General features: G+C 43.2%; 1 protein-coding gene across 2 annotated transcripts in view; it reads left to right on the forward strand.

Moving 5' to 3' along the window:
- Nucleotides 1–23,966, forward strand: part of LOC126547258 (palmitoyltransferase ZDHHC6-like) — a 66,122-nt gene extending 42,156 nt beyond the window's left edge. Inside the window, exons 7-9 of one of the 2 annotated variants that reach the window (XR_007602679.3) lie at nt 6,451–6,500; nt 9,954–10,209; nt 19,003–23,966. Coding sequence is in view for 1 of the 2 variants with exons in the window: in XM_050195220.3 (XP_050051177.1) it covers nt 6,451–6,500; nt 9,954–10,072 (169 nt within the window). In the remaining variant the exon portion in view is untranslated. Of the gene's footprint in view, nt 1–6,450; nt 6,501–9,953 lie in introns of both variants that reach the window. The other variant, XM_050195220.3, reaches the window with a different exon arrangement.
- The last annotated feature ends 3,634 nt before the right edge of the window (nt 23,967–27,600 follow it).

The following is a 27,600-nucleotide window of genomic DNA, read 5'->3' on the forward strand; positions in this document are numbered from 1 at the left end:
TGTACGTACCGGGCGCTGTCCCAAGGAGCAAGAGAGTCGCTATCGTCACGGCAGTAGCTACCCGGGGCCGCTCCGTGACGTCACTAGCTCCGCCCTCACCGCGAACCAGCGTGAGTGGAGCGCCACCGATAACAACTGGTTCGGAGCAAGGACGGCATGGCTTAAGGATTGCAGACATGGGTGAAATGCGCCCGCGCAATGGCGCGTCGAATTCCCCAAATCCCCACAAGTGTAATCATTAACACGTTGTTTTTGTAAATGTTTCATATGTTTTACACTTGGTTTGAGCAACATTAGTGCTTTGTTTGACTGGTTAAGCTCTGCACCAATGGGTGGCTGGACTGTGCAGACCGATCAGGCCGCTCACGTACGTCTTCGCTAAAGTGCCTTCATCAGGTTGAGTTTATGCCTCCAGCCATCCGTCGAAACGCCCAGTTCGCTTGTGGTTACCGGAATACCAGACACGTTCAGCACTGCGACAGCATGCTCGCAACGCACGCTCTGCTTCGATAGCTCTCGCTTGGGGTCTACTGCCAAGCAGCTGGCGGAGAGTTTGGAGAGGCTTCGCGCCCGCGTTCCTAGAGAACCGGAAGTCGACGACACGACGTGCCAACATGACGCAGAGCCAGTGAAGGCGGAGCTTAGCCCTGAGCACTCGGCGAACGAGTTGAGGAGAAAATGCATGACTATTGAGGAGGGTAACTTGTAATTGTACGTAGCTCTCTTAATATGAGATGTTTCACACAAATTGTGGTGCGAATGATTAACTTTAGCTTTACTCTACACGTCAACAAAATTTGTCCGAACCATTTCAGGGGCCCTTATATGAACCCCAGGGGGTCAAAATTAATCCGGAGTTCCCCACTACAGCATCCCTCATAATGAGATCATGGTTTTGGCACGTAAAACCCCATAATTTAATTTTTTTAACCTGTGTGCAGTGAAGGCCACCTTTGTCACAGTTACAAAAAGTTTTTATAATTCACCTTTCTAGCACTACCTTTTACCTTGGTCTTGCTTTATGTTATCAGCAGAATCGCTTGCATGCAAAAGAAGGATTCTGTACTCGTTGCAAATTCAATATCGCAGTGATCAAGCTACCAAAACAGCTCAACGTCATCCCAAACCTATGCCATGCCCTTTACGTCGAGGACATTATACTCTGGACCAAAGCACCTACTACTGGACAACAAGAACACAATCTACAAGAAGCTGTGAATACTATAGAAAAATACCCCCGAGTCTGCGGTCTCCAGTGCGCACCTGAAAAGTTGGAGCTTTTCGTCCTGAGAGCATGGACATGAGGAAGACCACCCAACTATATCGAACCTGATCTTTGCGTCTCCCTCAACGGAACCAAGATCCCTACAGTCGACTCCCTTCGCGTACTCGGACTTCACATCCACAAGGACGGATCTGGAGCGGCCACTCTCCCGCGTCTCCAATGTACACTGTCCCAAGTTATGCACCTCGTCAAGAGGATCACAAACCAAAAAAGAATACTCAAGGAGCAAGACACACTAAGCATAATTCAAGCTCTCCTAACTAGCCGTATCACCTACGGAACTTCCTACTTAATACTCAAGCCAGCCGAAATCAAGAAACTCAATGTTGTCGTTTGAGAGGCAATCAAAGTAGCCTTGACCCTCCCACCCATGGCATCAACGGAGAAACTCCTCAAGCTCGGCATCCGCAATATCTGGGAAGAGCTTGTTGAGAGTCATAAAATCAGCCAACTAGAGCGGTGCAAGCTCACACCCACTGGACGTGCAGTTTTGCACTACCTCATCTACAGTGAAAGCTACATTGCAGACGCAGACCAGAAAGCAAGAATCCCGCCCGCACACCGGGACTGTATTAGCGTTGCAAGTATACCGCGCAATATGCATCCAACGTACCATAAGGAGCATCAGAAAAGCAGAATCTGCGCACTCAGCAAGAAATACGCAAGAGACCCTGATACGAGGTGCACCGATGCTGCCCGGTATATTAAATGAAACACCTTTGCCCTAAGCGTCACGGATCACCAAGGCAAAGAACTCGCAGCTGTCACCATCTGAGCAAGAGCCGCCAAGATTGCAGAGGAAACAGCAATCCCTCTGGCAATAACAACTTGCCCTGATGTAGCAGTAATCCTAACAGACTCCCAAGCAGCAGCTCGCAACTATCAAAAAGGACACATACCAGAAATGGCATTAAAAATACTTCGAAATCACTTCGCATGCGCCTCGCTCCCCGACACCCACATCAACTGGGTTCTAGGTCATTAGGGCCTGATAGGAAATAAGGCGGTACACGCCGCTGCCCGCGAGCATACCAGCTGGGCTTTCCTGCCATCCCACACTAGGCCGGCCACCAACATTGATGGCATCGCCCTGAAGTACTCCAAGCTTCTGCAACACCACCGACTCAGCAGAAGAACGTACCCTTCACCACACAAGAATCTGAGCAAAAAGGAAGAAGTCACCTTCCGCTGCCTACAGACAAACACCTACGTATACGAAATAATCATGCACAGACAGTACTCGTACACATGCACCCACTGCAACGTCCCAGACATCCTGCAACACATGGTCCAGAATTGCCCACTGCATGACACATCTGCAGACCCCACCTCACACGCTCCACAAGACGACTCCAAAGCAAGTAGCCCCATAGAAGCACAAAAACAGCACCTCAACTCACCGCATATCTAAGCCACCACTGAAACGTGGGAGGCCATGGTTTCGTCTGATGACCTGGATGACCAACGCAGTCTCGTCACCTGGGCCAAGGAAGCAGCCCAAGCCAGAGGGTTCCTGGAATAGTGAATCCTCCCACCTTGAGTGAACTGGGTCCTGACTCGGATTATTGTTTCAAAAAATAAAAGTTTAGTTCTCTCTCTCTCTCTGTCTCATTTTTTTAGTAAAGAGTTAATTGCAAAGGGATCAAGTTTAGAGGTATTGTGCATTACTTTATGCCTGTTTTTAAAACTTTGCTGCCACGTATTGAAAACTTTTTTTTTTGTACATTAGCCATGGATGTTACACGTGTGTGAAATATAGTTTTAGAATATGTCACTATTAATGAATGAAAGATTTCTTTACACCTGATGTAGCAGTATGTTACAAATGTTATGGCTTCATGCTACCACGTGCAGGCTTTTTTGTTAGCATTTTTTGGTAGACCAACTGTCTCTGTCTGGTGGTCGTTTTGGGTTTCGCCCACTGACTACAACATATTGCAGCTCCTTAGTTTGCTTCTGACGAATCCTAGTTTGTTCCCTTCATAGCATTATGGTAGAAATAAAGTTTATTTTTATTACACTGTCTCAGCCCCTCAAATTTCCACTGAGCTCATTTTAAGGCTTTACTGAAATCTCTCTCAAAGAGCAGTGAAACATGCAAGAAAACGTATTTAATATGTTAACAAATCTTTCTGTATGGGCTGCTAGATGACTGTGTCAAGTTGGAGTACAAAGCATTATGAAGTTAAATGGACAATCTGCATAAGTCAAAACATGAACAAAAATAATTGATCAGAAGGCCTGTTCTTCATAATGACATGGAAGCGTGACATGCAATCACTCTGTAGTCAGTTTATAAGCATTGAACAGTCTCAAATGTAATGTTTTAGAGTCTGAAATAAGTCACTGTTACAAATGAATGCAGGCAAATCTGGAAAAGCAACAACGTATTTGAGTTGTTGTTTTTTACTTGTTCACAATGGAATTTAGGCTGATAGTGAGTGTGTGGTTTTCTATATTGCCTTGTTAAAAAAAAGAATATCACAGTTTAAGAGGGCTGCTTGCAGGTTTTAACGTGTTTTTAGTGTTGTTGCAACTTAACCCTGTAATGCCAAAGGCTTATTGAAGCTCAAAAGATTTTCATGCTGGGGACATGCTCAACAGTGCTCCATAATTTCTCCAAACTATTTAACATTATATTTATGCAGCACTCTCTCTAGTACAGCCTGTGCCACACATTATATGGTCAGCATTGCTTCTAACAAGCTGCTCAACTTTTACATCTGGCAGGTGGCAGAGTATTTGAATCTGTTAACTAAGCAATTTTAACTAATTAACAATTAACTAAGCAACTAAGCCTGTAGTGGTAATATTTCGTAAACAAGCTAGTTAGGGATCGAGGTGCCTTCCCCCATTTTATCCTCAACTTGCATGTCTTGATGCTAGTGCGGTCAACTAATGTTCCAATTAATAGATGAAAGCATTAATTATGACTTATTTTTTAATCTCGATTGATAGTTAAGCTCACATAACCAAAATCAGGCAAGCACCAGCATTGACGCCTCCCTGCTTCTCTTGCTCAACAGCAAGTAATTGGGAACCAGTCCCGACTGTGTCTGGCAAAATCTTGTGTGCAAAATCTGTCGAAAGGTTTAGTTTTCCTATTCCTTTTTGTGTGAGAAGGGGCTTTGATACATACATACATACATACATACACAGATATATATATATATATATATATATATATATATATATATATATATATATATATATATATATATATATATATATATATATGTGTGTGTGTGTGTGTTATAAAGCCAGAAGAAGGGGAGGTAGCCAAAATCATCTTACTTTCTTTCGGTGCTTGAACAAAGGAGGAGGTGTGGCACAGAACAAAAACAGATGCTGCCCCCTTTAACTTTTTGACAAACGGCATTGATGCATAGCCTAGTATAGTTTATAAGTATATAGGAGGCTATGGTTGACAACTTGATGTAATAATGGTGCCGGCAGAAAGTGAGCCTGAACTTGTCGCAATGCTTGTAAAATTGAATGTCCATTTGCACAGAGTGTCATTCAAGTCATATTAAAGTCCACTATCGATTCATATAGTATGTCTTTTTTCCTCTTCAAAGTGTATATGTATCATGACAAGTGAACGGCTTTTATTTTATTCGCTTATGTATGTAATCCACAAATTCAATGAATTTATTAATTAATCGATCAAAAAGTACTGATTAATCGGGTTGAAGTTTTTAATTGGCGCCGAGCCCTAGTTGACACCCATTTGCCTAGCCCGATCTCTGGAAACTACTGTGTCTGTGAGAAAGTGGCAGACAAGGCCAGAGCTACTTCCTGCATAAACTGCACTTCTCCCTTAGGTTGAGATGCATATGGTCGAGTCGCATGTCACCAGGGTGCGCCCTGATTGGCCTTCTTATGATTGCCCTCTGAGCACCCTTGCATTTCTAATCCCTGTACTGCTAAGATGTCCTCACTGCAGCAGATGCTCCACAGGTCTGCTACTAATTGGTCGTGGGACCTTTGCTGCTGTAACTTCTCCAGCTCAGTCCGCCTAGTGCAATGCTCATGTGTACTCGATTGGTCTGGTGAGAGTCTGTCCATAAGCCATGGCTGCCATACTGTGTTAATAAACCCCTGTTTGTCAATGATATGATTCTGGAGCCGTCTCTTTACCATGTGAGATAGTCATCGAACCCAGCCATGGCATCCTTTGTTGACTGCAGAGTTGAGAAGTGCCATGCCATTTCTTGACCATCACTTGTAGGGTGAGCATCAAGCAGACCCATCTCTGTAACTATTCTTTGGCATTTCCACAGTTTTTGATAAATTAATCAACAGGGCAGTTCTTTCTGAAAAGATAAGCATTGAAATTGTATTAAACTGAGAATGAGGCATATTATAAACAACAGGCTTGGCATTACAGGGTTACATTTTGGCCAGGCCTATCCATAAGCATACATAGAGTGTTTAAAAAGTTTCATTTAATCCACTTGTCTTTAAGCTGTAGTTTTATTTTGTGAGGGCGAATCAAAAAGTCTTTGCCCCTATTTTTTATTAGCCCAAACAAGGTACAACAGGCAATTACAAATTTATGTACTATTCTAGATACACTATTTTTCCACATAGTCCCCACACCGGTTCAGATATTTCGCAGCACTGAATTTGAGATGTTCCTGTCGTCAGTCAGCGACAAACACTGCCTCCCCGAATGCTCATTGTCATGAAAGTCTTCATGGCCTTTTGCGAACTCGCAACAGCACCACCTCGCACTTCTCAAAGCGAGACACCTTTCCCCATACTTGGGCTGCATTTCCCTGTGTATTTCCATAGGCATTCATCCCTTGCTCCATAGAAAACGAATCACACTTAATTGCTTGTACGCCGTGGACATTTGAAGCACAACCGCCATCTTCAACTGACAGCAGCAGCACCGTGTCGCAGAGCTACCGGCAGATAAGGCCGGGCCAGTCCAAGAAAGGTCCACCGCTGGGAATGAATATGTTGACTTCGCATTTACAGCCATAATTTGGCTAAAAAGAATAGGGGCAAAGACTTCGTAACAGGATTTTTTTGCTTTTGTAGTATCTTAACCTTGTCCTTTATTATGCTTAGCCTAGCTGCTGTCCCCTTGGTAACACAGCTAAAAAAGGGTGTTACAACATCATCCTTAGTTAATTAAATTATTTTTCTCTTTACAGGCACTGGCTTTATGGAGAGTTAGAAAGTGCAAAGTTTTCAACGAAATCTTGTGAGTACTCGGTTAAATGTTAATGCTTTGAACGTGTTTTTGCATCGACCACCTCTAGTTGCAGTTAGCAGCTAATTGCATGACTGAACTCACATTTTTGCAACTTTCACTCACCCATTTCATATTTCGCATATTTTGCAGTTATATAATGGCAAAATATTTTTAGTCAAATGTCTGATTCCAAACAACTAGAAATGCCTTTTAACGAAACTAGGAAAAATTGCTTAATAGCTTTAAAGAAATCTTGAAACTGTGTTGCACTTTGCTTTAACCTTTGACTATATAGTAAAGAAAGAGGAGGAAACAAACGTCCACTAAAAAGGATGCATATCAGAGCAGAATTTACTCTAAAGCACTCTGGAAAAGTTTTGTGTGCACATAGTGACATAAAATTTCTGTTTCTTTTTGATAGGTAGAAGTTGAACTGATCTGTTAGTGGACTGTGAGTGGGCTGTCAGTGACCAGTTCATATGTTACAAGGTGTGCACTAAAAAAAGCATAATTGGGACAAACATCACCGCTCCCTGGGCCTCTTCGATTTTCGGAGGTCTGGCAGCCCGCTGTCAGCCAGATGGCAGCCAGCTAGTTCTGGTTCTGATAGGAAGTCACGTGGGCTGGGATCCCCAAGACAACCTGAACCTGCCCGAAGTTTGCAAAATCGAACGCCGGGACAGCTGGCCAAATGTAAACATGTTACCAGCACGGCAGCGCCCGCCGAGGCCGGCGCGTACTCGGCGTAGTCGGCCCATTTATGTGTTGCCAGCTTGAAAATGTATAGTTGCATTCAGGAATACGATCACTTTCGCACGACTCGGCGCAGGACGCGCAGTGGGGCAACCTCACCTTGCGCAGCGCAACAGATGGCCTCCGACGCGGCGGATGACAAGACGCGAAATCGCGCGTAAGTGATTGTATACTCGAAAGCGATATCTCGAGGATCCCTGCTCGCAGCGATCACGTCGCCCACAGGCGACATTGATGAGTTGGCGTTGTGTCATCACAAGACATGAAAAAGCAGGTTATCGGGTACGTCTCATACGCATAAAATTTCGTGCCGACCTGCTTGGGCTTCGATTTCAGAAGTTTGTTGTGGCTGATTGTGCTTCTCATTTTGACCCTAAGGAGCTGGCGATGCGGCTGGCGCATTTAAAATGCACACCGCCTGTGACCAGCGAAACGTTTCACACATTGGTTGCGATCATCAGAGCAATAAGCCAATGTACGTGTCTAATGTACCGAGTGAAATCAGTGCATTCTTAGATCAACGGCCTGCAGTCGAACACATATCGGTTTCGAGCTGCCACCTAGGCATACAACGGAGAGACGGAGTGAACACGGGCTAGCTGCAAAGCCTATACATACAAAGGAGATATATACATACGGCAGATATGCGAAAAGGAAGGCCACCAGAGAAAGATGAACCCACAATGTACCGCGATGTGTGAATGAGCGTCTACAACTTGCGTGGAACACGATGCAGATAACATGCACGCGTGAGAGCGCAGCGCGCTTATCACCGCCGCGAAGAAGCCTTCAGGGGACACACACACATACACACATGAAAGCTTCAAACGGTTCACCACTGCTCGTATCACACCGCTTCGCAATGCGGAACGAAGCAAAAGCACCTAAAAAAGATAACGCTAGAAGTAAGGAAATCCGAAGATGACAGTTAGCAGAGCGAGGTAAATTTAAGTCCTCAAGCGCCCGCGTTGCAATCCGTAAAGTCCCCGCAAAGATGGCGGCGTGCGCCCATCGCCTCTTTTAGTCGTCTGCTAGCCAGAGAACTTCCAGAGAGCAGCCAGACCAAGTCCTGGCAGGTTCTGGCAGCCCGCGGGTAGCCAGAACCGTCCAGCGCGAGCAAAACGAACGCCCGGTGGAAGTGCGTAGCGCGGTGGGCGCAGCAACCCGAGAAAAAATTGGAGGACGCTTAAGCTTCGCCTTCAAGAGTAGAACGCGATAGCGTTATCGCACCCCGTTCGCACCGCCTACTCAAACGCGCTACGCCAGCCAAACGTCGCGATCGGCACAGATAGCCGGGCCCCGACGCGATCATGGGGCGAGTGCGCGCCACGTGTCGGGGCAGCGCCGTACATTGCGAGGAGGGGGTCTTCTGTGTTTGCCGCAAGATGGCTCGACGTGTGCGCAGAGCGCAGAAGAAATGTAGCGGAAACGTACTTCGCTACTCGTGAAACTGCGACTTCTGTAAGTTACATGGTCCTAATTACCGATATACACCGCAGTATAACTTTCTACGGCACGTTTCTAAGGCAACACCGCATTCACTAGAGGCGATTTTGTCCCGTTTCGAAGGAACGAACTCGTGGCTGAGTGTCAATAAAGAAAAAAAAAAAAACTCGTGGCTGAGTGGTCGCGTCTCCGTCTCACGCTCCGCAGACCCTAGTTCGATTCCCACCAGCCAATCTTGCGAGATGTTTTTTATTTATGAAGTGCCTTCTGGGATTTATCGCTCATGGCCAACGCCGCTGACGCCGACGCCACCGGCTTTTCTGCGACACGAGCTCATTAACGCTGTCGCTTTAAAACGAAGACGCTCTGGCTGGCTCTGGCAGCCCGCGGGTAGCCAGAAGTGGAAAATCGAAGAAGCCCACGTGTGGGGCACCTGCTGAAATACATGTGCTTCAAGCACACTACCATGACACTACAGTTTCTAGCTTCAAGGCCTTGTGCTTGGAAGAATTGCTAAGATCTTCCACAGTTACATTACAGACTTCACAGGAAAAGTCTGATTACGCAGAACTAAACAAATCTAGTTGGTTTGTTATAGGCTAGGCCCACAAGTGCAGTGCTTCCTCATTCCTTTGGAGTATTTTCACGGTTACTAACATAATTGGTATTTGCAGTGCTTACAAATTGTCTGCATACTGTATTTGCGCATACTTTTTGTATGATGTTTTTATTAACCGATGTTTTTTTTTAAATTCTAGCAGACATTGAATGTTGTTTTAGCTGATTCTATGCAAGAAAAAAAAAATGTATGGCAACACTGCTATGCTGCTGCAACATATAAGCAGGGTTCCTAGAAAGCTAGGCTGTACTGTATATACTGGTGTGAAGGCCACACCTCAAAGTTTGAGTCTAAATATTTAAGAAAAAAAATTCATGTATGGGCTGCACTCCCTTTGATTATGCATGTTTGCGGTGAACCAGATTCCAGCCGCTCCAACTCCGCGGTTACATGCCACCAATGACGAATGGGGTAGCAGATGAAGCTAAAATAAAGGCTTCCCAAGGTTGCTTCACACGGCGGCAAGCATGTTAGTTTTTCAAACCAGATACAAATTTATTTATTTTTCGCTTATGTATAGGCTACACCCATGAAATGCGAGCCCAAATTTATGAAAAAAACATGCAGCCCTTACACGAGAATACGGGTTAATCTGTCATTAGGTCTGTTTTGTCTTTACTCACTGGGGTTACTGCACTCTCCAGCACGCAGGCTGAAGGGCTGGTTCCCACGGCAGTGTGCAGTTGAGGTGGCTGGCAGTAAGGGGAGCCGGAGCTGCACAGAGGCATCATCAAGCTATGCCGACCACAAGAAGTACAAGTGAAACGTGCCATCACATCACTGCACCGCTGCAGCCTCTATTGTCTGCCAAGCTTAGCTGCCAGATTTCAGACCAGTCAAATTTTCCCTCCCGTGGGCAGCTGTCCCTGTTGCGTGTGGATGGACTCGGCTGCTCCCCAAGTCAGTTGTAAATACCATTTACAAAGAGAAATTTTCGTCACTTTGCCTTTCTTGAAGGAGCCTGCTGAGTCATTTCTCAATTTTTGTTTGCTGTTCTGAAGTAGCTAGAGGAAGTTTCTACTGTCATGCCTTGAAAAGAAAACAACGGCATGGGTTATTCATGAAAAGCTGCGCATGGCTTTATTCTTCAGGCTGACTGAGAGGTGGAGAAAGTCAGCATGTTATTGTGCGGTGGGCTGCCAGAGAGTTTACTAGACGGTGCCTTTCCATGAATTGTAGTTTTTAAGTAGACATTTCCAGTAGTAAGGCTTCTCAAGGGGCCTCTCAAGAATGTTGTCTTCGCAGTGGGTTTAAGTTGGGATCAAAGCACATGTCGCCAATGAATGCTTGTTCCATAGCTAGGATTTAAAGGAAAGGTTAAAAAAAAAAAGTGGCTTATGGTGCAAGAGTTGCAATGGCACGTGTCACATCAACAAAGTTAGGTGCAGAAGTTGGAGGCAAGGCTTGAAGAGTCTGTAAGATTTTATACAGGGGCTTTGCTGCCAGTAACGATAACTAAAAGAGCTGTGATATTACTACACAGGTGAAGTCGCAGAGCAGAAGAAGCGTATGAAAATGAGTGGAAGTAGATGGTGCATTCATTGTTCATTTTAGTGGTTGTCACCTTGCTTGGTTTATGGCGCTTTGTATTTGTAATGGGAAGGATCAGAGCAGCATCTTAAGACTGTTACTTAAGGCCCAAAGATGTTTGAACCAAGGATATCTGTAGTGATAGTGTAGCTACAGAGACAGCTGTGTATTGGCACACCAGAAACAACTAATAAATATTCATGTTTTCCATACCGAAACCAGAAAGTGACACTATTACAGCTCATTGGATGTGACGCAGAACACAGACTCGAGGAGTGACCAGAACGATCATGCTGAAAGGCAGGAAAAATACCATAGGGCAGCTCCCTACGACCTGCATGCGGTTCTGAGATTGATGTTGCACAATCGACTCTCGTTACAACAGACCCTGATAATCCGACAAAAAATGTCCATTTTATCCGAAGTCCATAATATCCGAACGCCTCACTTACGAAATTTTGGTTGCGATGTGTAACAACGTTATTGCAAAGAGTGAGTGACGAACATCCAAAGTAAGAAACAAAAAAAAAAGTAGCAGTTTCACCCAAAAGGCGAAGCATCAATTGCGATAGCAAATTAGTACAGTTATGCGAAGTAAGGCTAGTAGTTTTATCGGCAGTATAAAGTTGTAAGCATTCACTTACTAACTAAATTAACAAGCATGGTGCCACGCGCGCGCAGGTAAACATGAGCGCACCTTGCTCTATGAACGCAGAAGTCGCTGTAAAAACGTTGGAGTGAGGAATCGCGGCAGCAGCAGCGATCGAATTGACTTTCAAGCAGCGCGAGTGAAAAGTCGAAAGCAAAGCGTATGTGAAGCTGCCAGCACTATGCGCACTCAGCAAACATTGCAGATCGCTTCCAAGATGAGGCGCCCATGCAGCCAGGCTGTAAGCAACAGTCACCAGAGTAGAACTCCCCTCTCCCTTTTTGCCTCCCCCCCGTGGCTCACATGCCAAATTACGCTGCGCCTCTGCCACGCTTTCCTCCCTCCCTCGCGCGCATGCACGCACAATATTGAGCCACGATTGTCGGCTGACCCTCGCAAATCAGTTGCTAGCCTGTGTCAATACGGCAAAACTCCATTTTATACGGCCGATTTTGACAAAAATTACCGCTAATTTTGTCCGCTGTAGCTGGTAGTCCGTTGTAGCGCGTTCCGTTAAAAGCGAACTTCGTTGCATTAATAATATAGGTAGGGTAAACTAAGGTTGAAATATGGTCCAGTATATCGGAAAGTCTGTTGTATGCGGGTCCGTTGTAACGAGTGTAGACTGTATCTGCCTTGTTGTGTAGCTGCATGGCACACTGCTAGAGGTGCCTGTCGTCTGCTATGGGCAATCTGAAACCTGTTATAATTGAGCTATCTGTGTGATTGCTAGCCTTATGACTTTGCTGCAAATGCTTTGGTGACATCTGCTATCGGATTTTAACAAATTCAGCACGAGTGAAATTTTGTTACAGTTGACTTTTTGAAAAATAAGTTGAGCTGTATTAGTAAGTTATTGTTCAATAATAGGAGGCCTGATAAGTCGGGAAAAGCTCTAAAATGAAAGATAGGTGGCATCGCTATTTTAAGTTACCATACCAGCTTGCCATGATGTCATGAATCTTGATGGTGTGAGCTCAGGTCTAGGGAGACTTTTATAGTTAAAGCTGGACTATATCGTATTATAAAGGAGCCAAACATTGAGGTTAGCAAATGTCGAGAACTTTTACTTTACCACAATGACCCAGAACTACGAGAAAGTACTTTGAATTATGTGACATCACACTAACATGCCAGCACTGGGGTTTTGGCGTGAAACTTAATAAAGGGAAGTTTGGCTTTCATTTTCTCTTGCGCAACCAAACTTTTACCTCAAAATATTGAAAATAGAATTCTCAACGAACTTTTGATTAGCAGTGATTTACTGTTTCTCTTTAGTGTCCCTTTATCGTACATTTAGCTGTAAGGAAACTGTCAACTCTCAAAACTAGAGGAATTTTTGGTCTAGTTGGTACATTTGGACAACATGAAAGGTGCACACCATGTTTTCTGTATGTATTTCCTGTTTTCGTATATGTTGTCATGTTATAGTTACCCACCATGAAGCAAAATTTTCTACGGTTCTGTTGTTCAACACCCAATACGCGGTGTGATGGAAGGGATCATTACCTGCTGTCCATATATTTTTCTTATTATTCTAAATGCATGTAATGATTGAGTTGTTCAGTGCATTCATGTAAATAAGCAGTTTTTCTTTTGTTGGCGTTATAAGCTTGACAAGAGTGTGGTGTGGTCAGGGCAGTTGAGAAATACGGAAGCACACCTGCCTGCTTAGCAGAATTTCGCGAGGCCTAGCGAGTACTCCTCAATAAAAGTGAGATATGAGCACTGATTCCTTCAACCCGATGACACTGCTTATGATGCAGCATGCAAAGATTTTGCATGAGGGTTGTATTTTATAAGAAACCTCATCCATCAGTTCATCTTCTTTTTTTTTTTTCATCCCTCCTGCTGAGCATCTCATCATGTCAGTGATGGCAGCATCACGGCATGCCAGCCAGTGTCAAATTACAAAAATAATGCAAAATGAATCTTTACAAATTCTGGCCCCAGAACCTTCTTTTTCCCCCACCAAATGTGTCTTGCCATCGTACCTTGACATCAGTATTCAGTAAATATGGGGCAAAGTCGTAAAGTAACTGCAGTTTTTTTCTTTGTCATAATAGAAAGGATTTAAAGCAGTCAACCTAGTGCCTCACACAATCGGCACATGTGCGCCAACAATTATATAGATGCCTCAGGAGAAAAACATGCTTTGGGTGATACCAGGAGCAAAAATGCAGCACTATGTATACTTTCGGCACCCTCATCTGTGGCTAGTGTCAGGTTCCAGTATGCAACCGGCTGAATGCTGTCAAAATGCAAACCCTGCTTTTTGTCATCATACATGCCGTGTGCAAGCGCATAAGTTGTTTTTTTTATGCGATAAACAGACCAGACACGAGCAGACCACAGCATTTTGAGCTTGTGGAAGGCTTCAACTTGTTCGTGAGGAGGTTGCAATATGATGCACCTTGAAAACTCATCATGAAATGATGTAATATTAGACTGTTGTCTCTACATGGTCCCACCCGCTGCCGTGGCTTAACGGCTATGGTGTTGCGCTGCTAAGCACGAAGTCGCAAGATCAAATTCCGGCCGCCACGGCTGCATTTCGATGGGGGTGAAATGCAAGAATGCCCATGTCCCATGTATTGGGGGCACATTAAACATCCTCTGGTGTTGAAAATTAATCCAGAGTCCCCCACTATGGCATGCCTCATAATCAGATTGTGGTTTTAGCACGTAAAACCCCAGAATTCAATTCAATTCCCTACATGGTCCCAGAACACCATGCCATGTCTGCACTTCTCTGAACCTCTTTGTCTTTGTGATGAATTGTGCCTTCACTCTTTGGTTGCTCACTTTCTATATGGCTGTTCATAGTATTATCAGGTGGGCATTGTGGATATGACAGCTCGTCCCCTATGGAAGTTCATTGGAGAAAATATATCTCCTTTAATTTTGTAGTGTCGTAACAGCATCCTGCACACATTCATCTACTGCTGCTTTATGTCTGGCGTTAGTTGTTTTGATGCTCACCTAGTGGACATTTTGCAATGCACAACATATTGAAAAACATGATGATCCATGCAATGTAGAATGCTCTATTTCACAACCACTTCATTCATATTGGTATGAGCATTTTCATGAACTGTAAAGCTTTTGATACTGAGCCAGAATGAGGTGTTTCAGTCAGACTTCACTGACTGCTGTAGAACTTCTTGTGCTATGCATATGCCTGCCCAACTGTCAAACAGGCGCCTCTGTACTACTCCGACATTCTACAGTACTTTTTCTAGGGGTTCTCTCTCTTCACTCCCAGAAACTATTAAGCAATGCCCCTCTCTGGTGCATACGTACAAGTGATTGACCATATTGAGAGCACTGTGGTCACGTGATATCTCCCCTCAGGATGTTGGGCCGATGCGCACAGATGGGTCTAGTGCATGGCGAAACACTGTTTGAAGTGGACCTTTTGCAAAGGTGCTTTGGTTTTGTGTATCTGAGCTGTGCATTCTTTTTGACTTTGCCTCGTACAAAAGTGGGTGGCCGAGGGCAGATATAAAGTAGATAACATGCTAAGATGCCGTACTTCTCATTGAACAAATAATGTGAAAAGAAAGTGAGGAGAGGACTATGCAGTCAAACCTGATTTATATGAATCCCTCTTAAATCAAGTTATCCCTAACATAGGACAATTTCTGCGCATTGTGAAGCTACAGCGAGAATGCATAGCAAAATGTACAATTGCATAAAACGAAGATCATATTCACACCCGATAGACCTGCTCGCACTGCAGTGGCATTCACCATGCACAGACGTTTAGCGCTGTAGCCATGCACCAAGATATGCCAACAGCCACTTGAGCGGGATGGCGAGGGTAATAGCTTGTACATTGGTCAGCATGACTTGCATGGGTCTTTCATGCTGGTCAAAGAAACCTTGATTTCGTTAAACTACTGAAAAAAGAAATCTTGAAGAAGTTTTAGTAGTAAAATTTCATAACACTTTACCATACCAAATTCATGGGCACTTTTCTGCAAGTTCAGTATTTACAGGTTTGATTTAGTAGATTGTGCACTAGGAAAGCCGCCATGACTCAGAGCCAACTGTAAGCAGTCCTTTGGTGTTAGCCACTCTTTTAATTATTATTTAATTTATTTGCATCATACCTTACTGCACTGCTTTGCTCTAGTGGGGACTGCCTTCCTAGTAGAGTGACGCCAGAAATATTGTGCATTTCCTGCTACTTCTGCAGGTCACTGTTCATGTTGATGTGCCTTTAACCGGCAGCTGTGAGGGCAGCAGGAACGGCAATTCTTAAAGCCGTTTCTTGAAGTCACAGTTGTGTAATTAGCTCGTAAAACTCTTTTCAAAACCTTTGAGGCTCAAATCAAGCAATGTGACTGAAAAAAACTTCACTTCCTAGAAATTGCTATGTAAAGCTAGGCTTGAAGATAGAAAGAGGTAGTGAACTTTGAGAGACAATTGGTGCAATTCTTGTTTAGTGTTCAACAAATTTTGCTAACATACTGTGAGGTGAAAATGTGTCGTGCTTGCAGCATGTAACCTGCCATTGTGGCTCAATTGCTTTGGTGTCCTGCTTCTAGACGTGAGGTCGTGGGTTCGATACTTGCCTACAGAGACTGCATACTGATGGTGGACGGATTGTAAGTGTGTCTGTGGGCTGTGATTTCAATAAATCGCAAGGAACGTCATAAGGTTGAATTTAACCACTAGCTATAGCCCAACTATAGCTCTCGCCCAGCTCTCGAGGGAAAAAAACTCGCAATTTCTGAATTTTGAAACCATAAAATGCTTTCAAGTTCAACCATTTGGACTGGTAGCATGCAAGGTTTTTTTTTTTTTTTCTATTATTATGGCATCGAATATCCCTTCTTTGTCTTTCCTTTTAGATTTTGCTTGCTTTCTGTTTTTTCTGCGTCACTTTTCATTCAAAAGCTGTTTTGCTGACACAGAAGTTAGGCAGCTTAACTTGCAGCCTTTAAATGTTATCGCTGACTAATACTGCAGACTGCAGTGGTAAGGAGTGAGAAAAGTCATACTGTAACATTGTGGCAATTTGACATTTTTAATCCCTTAAAGGGGCCCTGAACCACCCCTTGGGCTTCGTGAAATAACACAGTCCGTGGGTAGCATACGCTGTTGTGAACATCTCAGCCAAGTTCTGCTGTCCTACGCGGTCCGTGGAGCTCGCAAGCAGAGCGCGAAGTCACCTTTTTCTCAAACGCTCTCGTTTCAAAAACCCCATGATCCTCGCTCTTTTCTGTGTGCTTTATTTCGTCATAAAGCACACTCCAATACGCGGCTGCTATTGGTCGCTGCGCTCGGCAACACCGCGGCCGCTGCGAGGTGCCGCCACGAGTCCAGTGGCTAAGCGCACTGCGGCTCTCTGAGGACAGCTGCGTTTGGCTTACGTTTGGCGCGGAATAGGCACCAAATCGGAAATTTAAACTGCGCGCCACGGTGACGTCTCTGCCGTAGCCTTCACAGTGCAAGGCATTGGAGGAGGAAGGCGAGCACAGCTGAGGCCGTGTTTGATTGCCGATAACTCCGCTTCTGCTGAACGCATTGAAGTACTTTTTGCAGCAAAGTGGTTCTGAAATAGCCTATCTTCACTTCAAATGTCTTTCTCCACTTCGATAAAAAGTGGTTCAGGGCCCCCTTAAGGCTTTATTTTTTTTAGCAAAAGTGACCATATTTAGCTTTCTTTTTCATACGGCTTACTTTCAAAGTGCACTCCATCGAAAACCCTACTGAAGCTTTTTCCACCAATTTGCTTTATGTTTTAAGTATGAAAACCTCATTTTACCTATTCACTTTGCAACAGATATGTACTTGTCAGTGCCACAAACGTTCTGTTAGAAACAAGGAAAGAGGCTTTATTTTACCGTGTTTCAAGATCAACTATTCTGCGAAGCAAAGTTGTTCACCGAAGAAAGGTTTTTATGCATTCTAGCACTTCTAAGGCAGGTCAGAATCGAGCAGCGGCTGTTTGCCTGCACGACTCGCATGCGAGTTGTCAGTGGCAGACACTGTCGTTCAGATCTGCCAAAAGGCACAAAAAACACAGTCTTTGAGCGCTGACAAAGTACTGCTATCTCTGTAGTAGAAAACAAAGACTGGAATAATTGTGCCTGCCAAGCGCTGACAAAATGGCTGCCATCTATGTTGTAGAATGTGAAGGCTGAATCAACGTGGCCTTCGAGGTGCTGAAAAAGTGCCAACATCTATGTAGTAAAACAAAAAAGAACAAAATAACCGTGGATTTCAAACGCTGCCACTTGCCCAAATCCTTTGAAAATGAGATTGACTGTTGACAAGCTGGGAGCTCATCCAAAGCAAAATTAACCAGGATTGCATTGACAAGCTGAGCTTGTCCAAAACACTTAAGGGGCTAAGTAACATACCCTAATGCGATCTTAAAGTGCATGTCTTTGCCTTTTTGCAACTTCGGTTGACTCACATAAAATTTGGGTTCTCAAGAATTAAGTTATGTGCACTCATTTAGGCCAAGCAGTTCTGCTGAAACAAGCACAGCACAGAAAATAAACAAGTGAAGGTATGTTTCGTAGAGCTGGCTAACTGACATAACATGCCTTTTGAAGATTTGGTTGTTGGTTTGCCTGTGGTTTTTGTCAGTTATCTTTGGTGTGTGTGGACATGCTTGCACACACATACGAGGGGGACCCAAAAGTAGAGAATTTTTTCACTGAGGTGGTAAGGTAGTTGCGTACCACAAGCACACTACACTATCATCTACACGAGTTGAAAAAGTAGAATCCTTATGTGAACATTTGTCTGCTCACTGCATTGCTTTCTTTTGAGCCTCTGTCGCTGTCTGCGTCAGTTTTGCAATGGCAGATGCCAAAAACAGTATGAACATCAAGTTTTGTTCTCTCTTTGAAATTTCTTTTTATATTAAAGAGCTTGCTAATTTTAACTTGGTACTGCAAGGTGAGATAGTCAGCCAGCGTTTTTATGTTGGGGTTGCGTGATGCATTTAGAAGGAAACTTCACAATTTGTGGAACTCTGGAAACCGGCTTGTGTGCCATGACAATGCTCCCGCCCACATAACACTGAGCGTGCAGCACACTTCCTGACAAAAATGGCATAACAATGCTGTCTTACCTTACCCTGTCTACTCCCTGTATCTCACCCCTTGTTACTTCTTATCTCCAAGACTACAATGAGAGCTTAAAGGAAAGCATTTTGAACATGTGGAGGTGATAACAAATAAAATGACGGAAGCGCTGAGCTTCACAAGTTTGTAGAGTCCCTGAACAGTTTTGAATACAGAATAAAGGGTTAGGCCAAGTTCATTGCATCCCTGAGAGAGTATTTTGAAGGCGATGGAAGTTTTGGAAAATTCCAAGTAATCTGATAATTAATAAAAAAAACAATTCTGGTTACTTTTGGACACCCCCCCATACATACATACATACTTCTGCACACATTCACAAAATATCTTCTGTAGTGTTGTGTAGTAGGGAACTGCGCCTGCATTTTGTGATGGTCCATTTAATTTTCCATTTTTCTTATCATGCAGTTGGGCAGCATCTGAGCCAGTGATGGAGGGTGAAAAGAATGGAAAAGGAAAGAGATCACAAGAAAATGTGGCCCTTGTTTGCCAAATGAAAAGCAAAACTAAACTAGCGGTGGCATTAACTGAAATATTACAATGTGTAGAATTGCATGCAAAAGTTTGTTTGACATCTTGCATTTTTTTACTAAATAGCAGTACATAATTCGGCATGCTTGAATGTAAGAAATCAATGTTTTGTTTTCATAGATGAAAAGGGAAACTTTAAGGGGCCCTTACCAGGTTTGGGCACTGCGAGGCAATGGCGGCACATAGATGTTGCAGTGACAGTCTTGTCTGCTGAGTATTACACTGATGTACACCGTGAAAACAGCTGAAAATTTTAACAAAAGCTTGCACTCTCATTCAGAGGAGCCTCTCGTTTCCTGCCAGCAAAAATGGCATCTCATGTGTGGCACTTTAACATCGCACAAGTGATTTAATGCACAAGTAGCCAGCAGCAGCACAAACAACTTGGGGATTCTTGTGTAAAGCACAATACTATCTCCAAAAATACATTGCACAGCAGAAAATTTAAAAAAGAGAGGAAAGAAAGGAACGAAGAGGTGGTAGTTCATGACATAAACATCAAATGGGTCTTTGGCTCTGATGTGGGAGAAGGCAGAAGTGGAGTGTCAGTTGCAGGCGCTTAGCGAGGCAGCTGAAGAGAGCCTCTGCTACAGGATGGGTAGCTTACCTCTTCACACTATGGCCTTGCAACGTTTCAGTTGTTTCTATCTCATCCACTACCGAACTTGTTATACAATTTTTTTCTGTTGAACGCTCCTTTAATGGCACACTTCACAACTTCTAGCGTGTAACCAAAATTGCTGATGGGGCCTGGTTAGGGGCCCTTCAAAGGAACCAGTGCTCAATCAAAATATGTGATGAGATAATGATGCAGGAAAAAGGCCACACCTCATACTGATCAAAATAAATCTGGACATTATTCTTTATATAACAAGCTTTATTTTTAATTTGAGAGAAAGTTGAGCAAAAATGGTGTTTCAGGACTCGGCACTTAAACACTGTCATTAAACCTGTTTGTGCTTCATGCTATCTCGCATCGGTGTGCATACCTAAGTTGCTCCACGTTTCATCAAAAATAATTTTTGGTAGCATTGGGACACTTTTGCATTTAAAAATTTTGTTTTGCTTTGCCTTGTATGCTTGCATGCGCATGTGTGCACATACAGTAAGTGGCTGCAATATTAACCGGATAAAAGAAGCTTGATTAGCCAGACCTCATTCTGAGGCCAAAAATTAAGCATTTGGAACAAAGATTAAAACTTACCTACAATCATTGTCTATGATAACTGCAGTCATAGTCTCGTCACTTGTTCTTCAAATGCTTTGTCAACGTTTCTTGAAGGTGTGAACGATGTGTCAGGTGCAATTTTTCTCTTGTTTGTCTGTGCATGCTTGCACGTATGAATTTATGGGTGCGCATGTATGTGTGTGTGTGCACACAAACATTTAAAAACATTTTTTTGTCTACCTCATGTTACTTTTTTCCTTCTTTCCCTTCTCTCATTTTTTCACTTCTCTGCAAGCGCATCTTGGTGATGTTTGCACCTGGCAAATGCCCCTGCCACTCTAAATAGTGCTCAGATCCATTAGAATATCTTGGCAAAAAAAAAAAAAAGATTATGCACATTACATTATTTAGCTATTGCAAAGGCCTATCACATGTTTGTGGGCAAACTTTTCTTGCTGCCAAGGCTACGTCATTTGCAGTTCACTTTCTGCACTATTGCCAGCATCCACCCATAGCAAAGTTGGGAGTTAGTAGGTTGAAAAGTTATTCAAAAGGTTTTTCTTTTCTTTTTTTTCCGCCTTATCTGAAGCAAGTGTTGCGGGTCTGGGTAATATTGGACGTAAGCTTTCCATTGCGGTACAAAAGAAATGGCGACCTTCAAAATCGATTGTCGGTCTCTTAAAATGAAACTGTAATAGTCATTCGCACTTATTTTTCTACATCAAGTGCAAAGCATTAGTGTAGAGATGACTGTTTTCAGTGTTTCTATTAAGGTACAAATGAAAAGCAGATCTCAATACATAATATGTGTGCACTTATCATGAGTCTTTCTGTACTGTCTATTTGTGACACTACTGACACATTTGTGTGCATGGTGATCTGCCAGGTGGGGTGTCAGTGTTTATAACGACTTTTCCTGCTGCAGCTAGATAGCTTGTGAGGGTGGATATGTTTGTGAGGTGCCACTTACACCAGGAGATGGAGTTCGGGAGGTGTGCTTTGTGGCATCATTTTGTTGGAGTGTTTCGGCTAGGTAGTAGGCAGCTGCAGTATTACCACCGTCGTTACTGCAAATTGTTGCTACCACTGCATTGAAAAATATATATTTTATGGCTGTTTCTAGACCACACTGGTAAGATTTCAGTGGTAACATGTTACGTTTTATAGAGACCATTCATAATAGTGCAGGCACCAAAAGATTAAATGCTCTACTCATGTTCATGATTGGACTCTGTAGTCGCCCACTTTGAGAAGTTCTTTCATGTGAAGTGCATTCTGTTTGATGCATTGATTAGTGAGGTGAAAGTTTGTTAAGCAATTGCTTAAAGTATTACTTATTTCGAAATTGTCAATGTGAGAATCTTTTGTCACTTTCTGACTGCACCCAATCCAAATAACAATAACCGCATGCCAAATTTTTTCATGTTTGTGTGAATACAAAAACATTTGAGGTTGAAAGGATTTGGGGCAGTCTTGATTATTGTGCTTTGAAAGGTGTGGTTTATAAGGATGATGATTCTGGTTCATACACAAAGGTGAATGTGCTTCTGTACTTCTAGAGGTGTATATTGTGGAGACGGGTATATACTGGAGCTTACAAAAAACATTTCTGGCGATATTATTTGCAATGTATAGTCTGTAAATTTTCCTAGATACATCCTTCCAATACATGGTCTTGTATGTGAAAATAAAATGTTAGCAAAGCAAGCAGTCTTCCAATGGCCAAGTTCTCAAAAAAAATTTTACAAAGAAAGGAAGTTGCAGTTTTTTACTAATAACTTCCATATAAAAGTTATACTTCAGGTTGTGTTCACATAGTGTACACTGGCACTGCATTTGGCAGAAAGAGACTTGAGGACGAGCATATCAGTTTGGACTAGTTGATAATGCATAATTTGCGTGTAGATGACATGTGACAACGAACAAAGAATGAGACTGTGCTGCACGTAACAATAACATTCAAATGCATTAAAAATTTTTTTTTAACCTTACATCACTTACAAGGATCATCATGCTACCTCGAAGCAAGCATGCTCACAGAAATGTGAATTCTTTTTGTGATAGCATGATTGAAGGTTTATACACTGAGAGGTCTCCACGCCTAGGTACCCATTTCACTTCAATATCCTCTGTGGTCAGCTGATTATGGCTTTTCCCTAGAATAATGGCATTCGTGTTAGCCATGCCATGACCATAATCAATGGTACTGGAGGTCTTGCTGAAGCAAATTAGCTTCTGTAGCTTATCTGCAGAGCACACCACCTTCAAACACATGCTGTTTTCTTCAAGTGGTTGGAAACACATTGAATGTATGGGATCACAGTAAATACTGGATCATGACCCTATGTAAATGCTAGCTATGGCCACCATAAAAGTAAAACAGTTAGAAATTAGCACTATGTGTGTCTGTATCTGTTCCTTTGTGCTACCTGCAGTTGAATCAGGCTTTGGGTGGGAGGGGGGAGGGGCAGGGGACTTGCATACATGGAAGAATCTATAGAAAATATGCATTATTGCTTTAATGTTTCAACCCAATTTACTGTCAAGTTTTGCTTAACTAGTAGTTTCACATAATTCTGTTGCTCTGTGCATGGCTCTTAGGCTGGAGCCAGTTATTTTCTTTCATTGTGCATCCAGAAAGCAATGCTTTCAGTTCTTAAAACATTTTAGGATGCCCCATGGCAGTAGTGTACAACACAAGCATCTGGGACATGTAGAAAGGGATTGGCTTAGAATGTGGCCTCTGACTTGCCAGTCTTGTACCTTAACTGGTATCATTCACCATGACCTCACTGATAATTTTTTTTCTAACATTGCAGTCTGCATTATATGAATGTGAAGTGGTGCATGATGAAAGGATTCACACGCACTGGATGTAAAAACCTGACAGTTGTTTTCTGTAGCTTTGAATGTTCCCACTGTGATGACATTCATAATGAAGGAATGCGGTGCTTATGTTTTAACTTTACTGCCTTCACCAGCCTTGAGGCCTCTTTGTTTTTGGTATGCATGTGTGCAATGTAAAGAAATGCTGAAGTATACAGTAGCACAATACTCGGATGTATTTTTGCTGAGTAATATTTGAGGAGAAGGCAGGGTGAATATTTTTTCTGAGGTAATTTTTGGCTATTGCCCTGTGTATATATGAGTGCAGTCATCTCCACTGGCTGTTACTGGCATAAAACGAAACTATCGTGGTGATATTGTCCTTTTTAAGGTTTCGTTTTTACAATGGAATCAATGATAGCCGCACCTTGTATGCAGGCTGACAAGGTTGTTATTGTTTTTTTTTTAGTCATCATGCCCATATGTTTTCGGTCCAGTGTAGTAAAAATTGTTTCTGATTAGGCAGGGGTGAACAATGGCGTCTTTAGGCTCTTGCATCTGAATGTTCCTCGTCAGTGTTTGTGACAAGTGAGGATGTAAGGGATTTGGAACGCCATTACTCACCTTCTGATTTGGTCGGTCATTGCACTTTTGTCTCATTGTCATGGCTTCTTGCCATATTAACTTCCAGTGAACTGTGATTGTGTTTTGTGTATGTGCAGCATGTATACACATTTTGTGTTTCAGCATGTCTTTCCCATTTATTGCTTTCAGATTCTCAGGTCACTTAATTGAAAATGAAAAAATGAATTTCATTACTCTGAATAAAAAGAAATAATTACTGACATTGTCATGTTCTCATTGAGTTCTCAAGTAAGCATCATATAGAAGCAATGAGGTGACAGTTGATCACTTGAGCTACAAGGGTCATTCAATAAAGATTTTCCCTGACCCATTTCACTCAGGCCTGCATAAAACAAATTTCACACAGCGTTATACGTGCATCTCTATAGATAAGAAAAAAAACATTCGGCTCTTTCATAATAGATATTTTAGTTTTACAGGTCTGAAGACTGAGGAGGGTGGGGGCATGAAGCCAGTGGAGCACAGGGCCATTATCAAGTTTGTCTTTCTTAAATGCAACACACCTTAACAATATTTTTTAAGAAATGACGGCGGTGTGTGGGACAAATTCTTCATCTTATGAAGTCTATAAGTACTGGCATCGGCAGTTCAAATCTGGACGGAACTCTATTTTAATGGCACTGATTTCCAGTCAACCTCATTCAGCTATTGATAGGGACACTTGCAAAAATGGAGGCCACAATATTGAAAGACCGCCACATAACAATTGAACTAGCTGAAAAATTCAAGAGCAGTGTAGGGTCTATATAAAATAATATTCAGGAACATGTGCCCATGCAAAACATGTCCAGTGCATTGATATCCTTGCTAGCCTTCTGTTTTCACAAGAAGACCCGAGTAACCTTTAGCTGTCTACGTTTGACCAGATGTCCTTAAAACCCAAGATTACTCATTTGCAAGATTGATTACACAGGATGAAACACGAATTCAGTATTATGACCTAGAAAAAAAGATCCGTGTCAAAACAATGAAAGCACTATAACTCACCATCACAATAAAAACATACGAGCAAACCTCAGGTAACCAGGTGATGCTGACAGTTTTTGGAGTCAACAAGGTGTGGTGATGACAGATTTCCTACCGAAAGGTGCCACCATAATGGGGACCTATTATGTTAACCTGTTGACGAAATTAAGGGAAGCCATCAAAATCAGCAGGCGTGGTATGCTGTCAAAAGGTGTCTTGCTTGCAAGTGTCCTGCTTTTGCAAGACAGTTCTCCTGTTCACAACTCGCATGTTGCACAAATGGAAGGAAGCTGTTGGGGAATGTGAAATTATTCGTCACACCCCCTACTCCCCGGACCTTGTACCCTAGATTTCCACCTCTCCATCTATGAAGTTATTTTTGAAAATTGGGTAGCTTCCCAATAATGGCACACTCATCGCCGAAGTCAAGTCATGGTTCGAGGCCAACATGAGGACTTCTACAGAACTGGTATCCACAGCTGCATAAGACAATGGCAGGAGTGTGCAGCTCTCGGTGGTGGCTCTGCACAGAAACAAAAATAAATATGCCAACTTTAGTGCTCTGTAGCCCAGGGAAATTGTGTCAGGGTAAATCTTTATTGAGCGCCCCTCGCATATTAATTTTTTCATGCTGGTAAAGCAGTAGTCTCCATGTTAATGCATTGCTGAACACCTCGCTGTTAAAGGGGACCCTGCAACAACTTATGGCTACCGTTTTCACTCCAGTTCTGTCTACAGCCTGTCGGAGGTGTAAATGATTATGGCAGTGACACAAGGCCAGTTTTATGCATGTGCTCACTACATGTGCGTTCGTGCGTGCTGCAGCCACAGTATGTGGTTTGTTCACATACCCGGTGTCCTACTGCCCTCACTGCCGTATGCGCTGCTTGCATGCCACAGTGGCTGAGCATTCTCGGGCTTTTTCGGAGCCTTGGAGGTGCTCGCTGCAACCACTCATGTTGAATGTAGCTGCAGTGAGCTCGGTCTTTTAAAGTTGTGGTGGCAGCATAATGTGCCCCCATAGCTACATACTGACATTCACATTCAGTATAAGCCATCTTAGCCTTACACTGTACTTGGCAGCGGCCTTCTGCTGTTTGCATTCCACAATCTCTTCTGCAGTGAAACCTTGTGAGGGGGATGCTGTTCTCTAATGCAGAGTTGTGCACCCATTGCACTGCACTGTGGTGCATTCCCATTATCCCACCTGCAGCACACAGCAAAGCTGGGGGAGAGGAGCCCACCAAATAGGAGTGGGGAGGCAGTGCACTGGAGAATGAGTGATAGAGCAGAGCGCACCACAGATATGTTCTTGGTGTTGGATTCACCATATGCTGCTGTCAAACTATAATTGGTGCTCGCAAACAGAATTTCCTTTATTAAAGGGTGACAGGTTGAAAAATCACACTTTTCTTTTCAGAACTCATTTTTTTAGATTGTGATTGCAAAATTAAGCTTTGGCATTCTTTCTTCATGCGCAAAAAAAATATCGAGGCTTTCCTCCAACCAGAACACTGCAATAACTGAATCTTATCGAAGCATAGTAGCTGTAGGGACCTCATTATCCATTCATACTGTACTGATGAGGCTCGCAGCCACAGGTTTTGGCCAGATGGCGAGCTGAGTCAGCGCCAGCTCGTTCACTTTTCACCAGTGCTCAGGTGAAGGCTATGCTGCTTACATATGAGAGGCTGACAAGCAAGAAGCTGTTGTTTCACTGTATTCAGGGTAGACTGCAAAGTGTGGCCCAGTCTCTCAGCAGCAAGGTTTGGTGCTGTGTCCCAAAACAATTTGCTTCATGAATTGCTGTGCAGATATGGCCACTTCTATAGCCATACTGTGGTTAACATGGGCGACTAAGCCTTTGAGGCAGTTCTACAGAAGTTGGGTGTCATTCCAATTCGAGAGTTGCTCACTCTGAGCAACCAGAGAGACCAGAGAAGAATTAAAAGAATCTATGGAAAAGAAACAGCTGAAGCTAAATGTCGTTGCAGGGTAGCAAAGGAAGCCAGGCTGGAGAAGGAAGCTCACAAGGGCACTGAGAGTACCACCTACGCAACAGGAGAATGTTAGAGTGAAAGCTCTACCCCTCAAGGTACAACTCCTAAGGTACATCCTCAATGCGCGTTTGACCTTCAGCCACCGACACGCAAGTGTGAAGGTGTGACGTCACTTCAGGTGATTTGCTGTGGAGAGGCGTCACAGCTGCACTCGCTTGAGCCTCGCCGCTGTGTACCACGTGACTAAGTGAGGGTTTAACAGCTGCTTTGGCAGCGCTTGGTCGCTTAGTCTCACTATGGATGAAGCATGCACCGGTGCGAGCATGTCAGCTCTTCGCCACAGCTGCCAGGCTGAGTCTGAGCAGCCTGCCGATATAGCTAGTCGTGAAGAAGCACTCAAGAACCATGTCTAACCATGCTTAACGTAGCTTTCGCTCGTATAACTAGGTTCAAACCTTGTTGAACCCCAGCAACTTTTTTAATAAGTTTTACGCGTCTAGAAAAACTGGCCTGCAGTCTGCCCAAATTTCATGCAAATTGATCATCTGCAATGGTAATATAAGCATGTTTAGAAACTTTCAACTCCATGTCTCTTTAAATTTTGCACTGTATTTACTACTTGTGCACAAAAATGTTTGTACTTATAATGACTGAATCATAGCCACATTTTGCACTACATCCTCAAAGATGTGTAAAATGCAAGTATATGGGCTTTATTGTAATTTGCAGTAATATTGGTCATTTGCATTTTAGAAAACCAATCATCAATGTTCTCTATAACGGTAGTTCAGATTTAAAAATTTTTCTTTAAATAATAAAGCCAAAAGAAAAGACTTGAGCTTACAATTGTATGTTTATAAGGAGCAATGT

The sequence above is a fragment of the Dermacentor andersoni genome, chromosome 1 (genome assembly GCF_023375885.2).
Source record: "Dermacentor andersoni chromosome 1, qqDerAnde1_hic_scaffold, whole genome shotgun sequence".
In the NCBI taxonomy this organism is placed as follows: domain Eukaryota; kingdom Metazoa; phylum Arthropoda; class Arachnida; order Ixodida; family Ixodidae; genus Dermacentor; species Dermacentor andersoni.